At 40.6% G+C, this 8,958-nt stretch overlaps 1 protein-coding gene across 1 annotated transcript; it reads right to left on the bottom strand.

The window, feature by feature from the left end:
- Positions 1-1,585: 1,585 nt before the first annotated feature.
- On the bottom strand, positions 1,586-4,261 carry LOC148020229 (putative protein phosphatase 2C 8). Its single transcript, XM_087700552.1, has 4 exons — positions 2,939-4,261; positions 2,517-2,861; positions 2,222-2,327; positions 1,586-2,136 (listed from the first exon to the last, which is right to left on the bottom strand). The coding sequence occupies exons 1-4, from the start codon at positions 3,881-3,883 to the stop codon at positions 1,826-1,828; spliced, it is 1,707 nt and encodes a 568-aa protein (XP_087556678.1). The 5' UTR covers positions 3,884-4,261; the 3' UTR covers positions 1,586-1,825.
- Positions 4,262-8,958: the final 4,697 nt, after the last annotated feature.

Here is an 8,958-nt window from a genome sequence, read left to right as displayed (position 1 = left end):
TCCCGATGCAACTATCCTAGTCAAGCTCAACCCTTACCTCATGGTCCCATCACCACCACCACTAAGCTCAAGCCTAGACAACTACACTCAATCCACTAAGACCCGAGGCAAGGCTAATAGAACCCACATATTTCCCAAGTTTAGCTGAACATTTTCAACTTTATCGGGTACAAGTTAATGCACAAATAGTTACAAGTCCACATGTGCTTCAAGCACATGGGTGGTGCAGAATGTTTATGTGCAATATTTGGTTAACACTTAGATGGCTTTGGGTGGAAATTCTGTCCCATCCGAAGGTCGTCAGCCTTCTGATTCCGCAAGCTCTCACCCTACAATATGGACTAGAACCTCTCAGTATTATTTAATATAATTAGACATTAAGAGGCTTTTGACAAGGAACCTAGGGCACTAAATTGGAGCCCTTTTGCACACTTTCCTGTTGGTAGGTCTATCCAACAAGGCTTCCCTAGTTAACCTTTTAAAATTTGGTTGAAAAGGGATGTTCGAAGGCTTAGATAAAATGCTCAACCATTAAGAGGCCTTTGACAAGGAACATAAGGCACTAAAATGGGGCCCTTTTGCACACTTCCCTGTTGGTAGGTCTTCCCAGTTAACCTTTTAAAATTTGGTCATATGAATTACTGATGCCTCATTAAGCATACAGTAATAATTATTGAATGCTCATCTAATCCTTGAGTGTTTTTGGTAACGTAGCTGGTTTTTCAGTTATCTGGTAGAAATCCATGATTGTGCAGAGTCTATGATAATTGCATCCTCATCACCAAAAGAGAGACAAGACTAGTTGGATGTTGGTAAAAATCCATGATTGTGCAGAGTCTATGATAATTGCATCCTTATCACCAAAAGAGAGACAAGACTACTTGGATGTAGAACAAGTTCAATAGGAAATCAGCTAGCATCAAGTGCACGAGGCTGACACCCTCATGTATAACATTCATCTTATCAGCTCAGCTAGTCAATCTAAGCCCTGTAAATAGTATGATCTCCTCATGGGTGGAAACGGCAAGTCAGTTCCAGGCATCTGTGGCTCGGATAGCTTTGGAATAATGTATCAAAAACAGTTACCAAATGACATACCACATGACAGTAACCAACTTTGAATGAGCCTGAGAAAACATAAACAGATTATCCAGGTAGAATAAAAGCAATAGTGTCACCTAGGATACTGACCAAACGCTCAACTATGGTTAGCCTTCGTATCATCCAGGCTTGCCCAAACATACTTCGTAATCCCTTTCACGTGGGCAGACAGTTCTATCCCAAAAAACCATTGCTGTAAGAATCAGAGGTGTGTTAGCCATGCTGGCTGGCCAGATTATAATCATAGACACACATTGTCCCAATAGAAGTTCTCCAAGGCATCTCTACTCTCTCTCGAAGGTTATCATCTGATATTGTCTGAATCTGTGCTAAACCACCTCGCTAGTTTTAAAAAGCTGCTCACACTTGGTTACAGAAGACAGTACATCACTCCTTAAACAGTCTTCACACACAAGGATGTGTGCACATGCACACATGCATGCATACAGGTGCACTCATTTGTGTTAGAAACAGAGACAGAGAGAGAACCAATGGGTATGCCCTTCTGCAGATGATTAAAAAGCTGTGTCAAGCACACATCTTTTTGTGTGCTCAGAACAAATATTTGGATAGACAAGGAAATACGTCTAACATGGCTTCTGCTTGCTTTGGGTCATCAGTTGAGGTTCTCCCTCCTCGGCCTTCACGGCCCAATATGCCTTGCCACCACTATAGTTGCAAGGAAAGTGCACAGCTTGATCCATAGTACACACCTCCGGTGGAGTTATTTTTGCCTAGGCTTCAAGTCAACTACCACCACACTGATATTGTCCTTGCTGCCTCTGCCGTAGGCTAGTTTCACCAGAAGTGCAGCCACTGATACCAATGCTGGGTCTTCAGCAGGGGAGGTGTTTCCAGACTGACATTTCCTACGAGCATTAGCCAGGGACTTGCGTGCAACTTCACAAGCGGTGTCATTGCTGATCACATCCCACAAGCCATCACTGGCTAGAATCAAGCACTCATCTTCTTCACAGCGCTGCAGGCACATTACCTCCGGGTCTGATACCACATAGCGCTTCAAAAACCTATCACCTATCACAACATCCAGCACAAATACTTCAAAATTGCCCCCTGTAATTGTGGATTTTCCTGATGTTATGAGAAGAAATTAGCTTACCTATAGCTCGAGATAATGCCAAGAGACCCCCCACTCTATAACCATCCCAGTAGATCACTTGACCACCAGCTGCCTCTATTCGGTTGGTCTCATCATCTCTATCTGGCTGATACAGACATAAAACAACAACCCAAAACTATTCAATAAAAAGCACCCAATAACTGTTAGTTTTGCACTTCAAGAAAATGTTTCCGAAGCCCAGAAGTTAAAATCAGACACAGAAAACCAATCACCAATCCACACAACATATCATTCTTAAGAAAGTCTGATACCAAATAATCGTCAACTTTCACACCTTATGATCTCTGGAAAGAGGGATGGCTTTTCCTCCTCGTGACAAGACGGCCCTGGAATCCCCACAATTGGCAATAATTATTTCGGAAGAGCTAACAACAGCTACAACAGCTGTGGTTCCAACATTATCTGGAGCAATTGCGTCTTCGCAACAAGTGGCTGAACTATCTACATAATCACACTCGCCATATGGGCAAATCCCACCCACTTCCCTGTCCATCTTTGAAAAACATGACGTCATTATGTTCTTCCACTTGTTGTCCTGCTGAAAACTTCCAGCTAGGAAAGCTCTCTCAAGCTCCTCAGCAAGAACATGATGCAGTCTTTCCTCGCAGTAATTCGATGCCTGCAAGATACATGTATCCTGAGTACATACACACAACACTACCAAGAAAATGTCAGTGGTCCCTCACTGGAACTCACCTGAGAGCCACCATGTCCGTCGTAGACAGCAAAAAAGTGAAGGTCTGAAGAATTGCTGCTTTCAATGCTACTATCACAGGAACAGTCTGCTCCCTTCGCATACGAAATCTTAGCAAAAGATGGAACAATGACTGCACAATCTTCCATCTCACGGCGTCGTCCACAAACCAAAAGCTTTCCACTGGGTGGGCAGTTTCCAAGCTCTGCCCTGCTCACAACACCCGTCGAAACAACTTCGTCAACCTGGGCTGGCAAATCAGCTCGTGGTGTCATCAAATCTGTCATTGCCTCTGCCGCAGCTGCAGTTGCAGAAGAAGTTAACCTCTGGCAGGGTACAGAATCTCCTCCAGTTTGCTCCATAGGTGTTGATTTGTTAGGGCAATCATGGACAATTTGTGCAAATGAAGAAGCAACAGTGTCCTTAGGAAGTTTAGGCTTCAGAGAATAGGATTGTACATCTGCTTCTTGCACATGCACATCTGGGCCTTTCTCGGTACGCAGCTCCTGGCATGCATCTGCCTGTGCAGCGATAACAGCGGGAATTGCCAGAGGCGTTTCTGCAATGGTGGCATGACAGTAAGAATCCAGCTGTGCCGTGACAGCGGCAGGAATCGCCGGAGGCGCCTCAGCGACAGTGGCACGGCTAGTCTTATTGCGAGGGAGAAAACACCTGGTGGCAGGCCAGCCCTCTGGCGGGAAGGATTTGGATCTGACAAGATTACTGCTCTCTCTGCTGAAAAGATCAGGCACCTCCTTGCTCTTGGCAAGAGAGAACTGCAGCAACTGGCCTCCTACAGAGGAAGGGTCGGAGCCCGAACTCAGCAATTCGACCTCGCTGTCGCTGCGGCCACAGAAGTCATACAGTATGTTCGCGCAGAGCATCGGCGGGCGGGCACGCTTGTGCTGCAGTCCAAGGCAGAGGCCACCGCTGGTGGAGGTAGGCATGATAATCTTCGTCCTCCTTGGATACCCCCTGTTCTGTTTTGATCCCCAGATCGAAAAGACCTTCAGAATTACAGTGAGATATGGAAGATGGGGAGATTCATCTCATCAGTCACAAGGCCAAGACAACCCTCTGAGTCCCTCTCTCTGACAGCTGGTTCCAACTCTCATCTCTCGGATGGAAACAGACAGGGGAGCCCCAGAGGAAGAAAAGAAGAAAAGGTATCAAAGACGATGATGGAGAGGAGGAGAAAGCAACACAAATGATGAGGCGCAGAGGCAGAGAGGCAATGGGAACTCCTCTCTTATCATCCTCTCCCCTTTGCTGCCTCTCTTTTGTACCACTTCATACATCAAAGGGTAGTAGATACTTCATCTTACACGGAAGACCCAACAAAAAAATGCCTATCGGATTTTGAGACAGACAGACATAAAGACTAATTTGATGTTGAGAGAGAGAGAGAGAGAGAGAGAGAGAGAGAGATTAGTCCATTTTCTTCTGTATAAGAGACACGCCATGCCTACTACAATAGTATACTAGTCATGTTGAAGTCCATAAGTGTAGGTCCAAACGCTTGCTAGCTAATGCATGTGTGTGTGTGTGTAAGGAGGGCACTATGACATAAGATGGGGTACTTTAATCCCTACTGCTGACACTAGGAGCTTTTCCTCAGGTCACCACCACATGGTTATAATGTGTCACATGCGAACTCAACTCTATTTCTGGACAATTTTGCAAAGTCCCAATTTTTATCAAGCATTACTCAAGGAGACATGGCCACACATTCAGGATTTTTACCATCATGACTTGCCCAGGCACAATTTGCTTAGGCGTGGCCCAGCTCTAAGTGTTGCAGGAAGTAGTATCTACATAAGAGTGAGTGAAATATGGAAAACTTAAGCCAATGGTGTCATAGCACAATTGGTTTGAATGTGGGTTGGGTTTGATAAGTGCACAACTAAGTGTTGAGAAAAGTAGTGCCTACACAAGAGAGTGAACAAAAAATGCACAACTTAATGCAAATAGGGCCTTAGCCCAGTTGCTTCAAGGGTGGGTTGAGTTTGATAAGAGTGTGAGTTCAAATGCTAAGTTGCACTTCTCTTGCATTACACTAAAAGATTTTTTCACTTCTGAAAATGTAACTTTAAGTGTAGGTTCATGACCGGATGCACAGAAGCTTACCAAAAGCAAATGAATAGGGCTCAAAATCCAAAGTGGCTGCACACACTTGTTGTGGAGAAACTAGGAAGAGGCTTTAAAGTCCACCCACAAATTATCTTCACATTTGACGTTTAGCAATTCTATGATCCACCAAGAAAACTTATCAAAATGATTGGTCATAGCCACCTCTTATGATATGCCAAACATAAAGATTATTAGGAGATATGCATCTGTTTAGTTCGAAAAGGGCATGCTCAACATGATCATATCATGCAATTGAAATTTGTTAAGCTGATCTTGGATCTTTTGCCAAAATCTTTTGGTCAATTTGCAAGGCCAAAGAAGGTGAAAAACTTCATCTTCAAAACCTTTCCATAGGAGAGAGTGAATAAACACTTGCTTCCATTTAAAAAGCTTCTCATATGTCCAAAGTTTTACCATAATGAACCTCCAAAGAGGTAGATTAAATTTGGCAAACAAGTTGCCATCCATCTAACAAGAACCAATCCCCTAAATTTTATTAGTGATAGCATATGATCATGCTTAATCTAGTAGGAGTGAGGTAGGAGTGAACCCATCACATTCTGTCTATCAAACAAAGAAGTGTTCAATTTAAGCCACAAGAGTATAACTCCATATATGGCCCTATACTACCAACAAAAATCAAGATTTGATACAAAAAGAAGGGAGCCAATCTTCCTTCATTTTAGTGAAAACCAATATCAACCAATCTACATACAAAGAGAAAACTTAGTATTTCAAAAGCATAGCCCAAGGTTAATTATAGATGCGAAACTTTTGAAGCCATTTAAGACAAACTTGTGTCTCTTTCAAAAAGGCACTTCAAACTCTATTGTCTTAGGCATCTCCTCACAAGGACTTGTGCCCACATTAAAAAATACCAACTATGATAAGTATCATTACATCAAAGCAACTCCCTAAATAGTTCTCAATCTCTTGCAATAAGATTTTCTAAAGGAAAATATTATAGCTACAAAAATAGTGAATAATTGTATGATTTGTTTCAACACCACCAAGCACCTTTAGCACAATACTCCAAGTTAGCTAAAAATTGTGCATAAGCTAGTTAAATCTATGCTTCATTGTTTGCCCCATCTTAATAGGGTAGTTGAGATACCTCATAACTTTGCCAAAGCCAATATCTTATATATTGGCTTGTTGAAGGACCCCTTTTTCTTCTTATTTCTTCTAAAAAGAAAGTCTAAGCACCTCAATTTTATCCTTAGTTATAAAAAAACAAAAAAACTCTATAGACCTTTCGTACATTTGAAAAGAGAAGCAATACTATATGGGTCCTTCACAATGACATTGGCATTATCATTGGCAAGCATTTGATAATGTCAATGCCATTAGCCAACAAAGAACTTGCCATTAGGCAATGCCAAGGTATTGCCATTTGGGAAAAAATCAACAAACTCCATATGCCACAAGAAGAGGGTTTGTGACAACAACAACAAATAGTAGGGGAACAAAAGTGCCCTTGTATAGTAGGAATATAGAGAGTGAATGTATCCCTCAAACAACCATTAGTGCAAACCATGGAAGGACTCATGATTTTTAGTGAAAAAGAATGATTAATAGCCACAACCAAATGATCCACAACTCTATTGTGAGTAGCATTCTACCTTCCATAGTCCATGGCAAAGGTGACCACTATCTCAATTTAGAGTCCCATTTTTAATAGGATTCTCACCCCACTATAGTTCTTCCACAACTCCTTCCGATGTTGTCTAAACATTTGGTCTTCGAAAAAGATAGATTGAGATTGAATGTAAGGGGACAAATATTTCTAATCTTATCTTGAAGAATGCTTATCAATGCCTCAAAGGAAAGTGATCACAAAGAGAAACATCAAGACACATACCAAAAGTTGATGATGGATGAATCCACTCGACATTATCCATAGTTGGAAATTTGCACACAAATATAAGAAACTAGTGTGCATACGACTAATGCTAGCAATGGTTAACAAAGAATAGGCACTTACAACAACATCAAGATTGAAATAAGACTTTTGCAAGACTTATCTTCCACTAAAAGATAGCACATTGCATGATCTATTTGCGCCTCATAACATTTTTGAGATTTAAAACTTTAGTGTGTCCAAATGAGGTGAACTTTAACCATAAACTATATGAATATGTAGAATTAGAATGAATCATCATGAAAGAGAAGATTAATGTCTCATAAACTAGCCATTTACCTTAACTTTTGAATGACTCCAGTGCATATGGTTTTTCATTCTTGCTTCCATAAGTTGCATGTTCTAGACCCCTTGTTTTATGGGTCTTATGTGAAATAAAATCATGAAATATAATGTGAGAGGAGGCATATGCACAAAAGCTCCTAAAATATGAACACAAACAATTTCGATCTTTCAAGTTCTGATAGGCAAGTAGTGTTTGATATCAATGAATTACTTTATTGTCTTAATGCATTTCACCATGGGGCAAGTGCATGCAACATCTTTCATATATAAAGCCTCAATGTTGCTTGAATGGCATAGTTGCTAGTTGGTTTGGGTCAAATAATCTAAAAATAGTATTTTCACATACCTTGATAAGTTTATATAAGCTAAAAATATGCATGTTGGAGGTGCTAATCAACAAGTATAAAGTGTACAAAACTTTTCATTCTTTTAGGAGTGAACTCCCTTTTGAAGAGCATTTACGTGCCTTAGGGGGCTTCATCTATGCAAACATGATTTCAGTAACAATACAGATCTAGATCATTAAATGCACACAAAATCTGTCGACTTTTTATCACATTTGACTTGACATCACTTATTTTGTAGGAACAATGGGAAAAGGATGCATCATGTAGGCATATTTCACGCTAAGCATGGATCCTTGCCATTGGAGTCCTTGTAATAAGAAATAGTTTACAAAATTCAAATCTTCCTCTCGATATACAATAGGGGACACTCCTTAAAGTGTAGTTGCATCTCTTGTGAAAACTAGCATATTATTATTTTGGAGAAGTTTAGGAAGCTATTAGGGCCCTAAATGTTTTCCATATTTACTCTAAAGATGTGAAGGACCTTTAGGTGCAAAACCCACCATCAATCCCTATATGACCACATTAAACAATGCATGGTCAAAAGTGAGTTTTCTTCCTGCATGCATGTGGAGACATGTGAATTTCAAATTGGGATTTGAATGTACAAATTGTAGGGACAAACTACATCTAGGTAGGAAATCTAGCAATATGCCAAATATGTAAATCCCTCATATTTTCCATAAACAAGACAGAAAATGAACATCACTTATCATTCTTGAAAAGGTGCGGTGGGAAGAGAGAAGAGAAACCATTCTCATCATGCGAGTACATAACATTGAGAGGACCTATGAGAAGAAAAGCTCCCTTTATAAAGGCTAAGGGTGTGCCTTGGCATGATGATTCACTCTAACCATGTACCTTAGATGGTGGTGAGAGTGAAAGGTTCCATTTTACAAGCTAATAGGAAGCTTACCATGTTGATGCACTCTAAGTCATGTTTAGTGATGTGAGGTTATGTATGTTTTTCTATGAAGGCATGCATTGCAATTTATTGTCCACGTAGTGTTTTATTTCACTTTATTCTAAGCACATGTACAATTTTCTCTACACTTAGCTTGCTTACTACCATTAACTCCATTATAATACAAGTCAACATAGCATTGTGGGCATGCCAAAGAGCATCCAAATAGTAAAATCCTCCTCAAGCCCTTAGAAATACAATCATTTTCACCAAATCTATATCAACTTGCACTATGGCTACTAATAAAGAGTGCTAAGTGAAATAAAGTATGGGTTTCTTGGTTTCTACCGATGTTTCATGGAAAAAGCTCTCAATTTGTACAACATTTCATATCACATACATATCGCATCTTATATGTCCTAATCAAGTTCAAGA

This window comes from Lygodium microphyllum, chromosome 19 (genome assembly GCF_053477565.2).
Source record: "Lygodium microphyllum isolate KBCC chromosome 19, Lygodium_microphyllum_v1.1.10, whole genome shotgun sequence".
Classification (NCBI taxonomy): Eukaryota; Viridiplantae; Streptophyta; class Polypodiopsida; order Schizaeales; family Lygodiaceae; genus Lygodium; species Lygodium microphyllum.
Note: the sequence above shows the minus strand (reverse complement) of the source record. Positions and strands in the feature narration are given on the sequence as shown.

Excerpts from the sequence above, each read along its gene's own strand:
- LOC148020229 (XM_087700552.1), bottom strand. The coding sequence starts at position 3,883 with ATGCCTACCTCCACCAGCGGTGGCCTCTGCCTTGGACTGCAGCACAAG. Across the intron at positions 2,862-2,938 it reads ACGGACATGGTGGCTCTCAG|GCATCGAATTACTGCGAGGA; the intron begins GTGAGTTCCAGT and ends TGTATCTTGCAG. Across the intron at positions 2,328-2,516 it reads CTCTTTCCAGAGATCATAAG|CCAGATAGAGATGATGAGAC; the intron begins GTGTGAAAGTTG and ends TGTCTGTATCAG.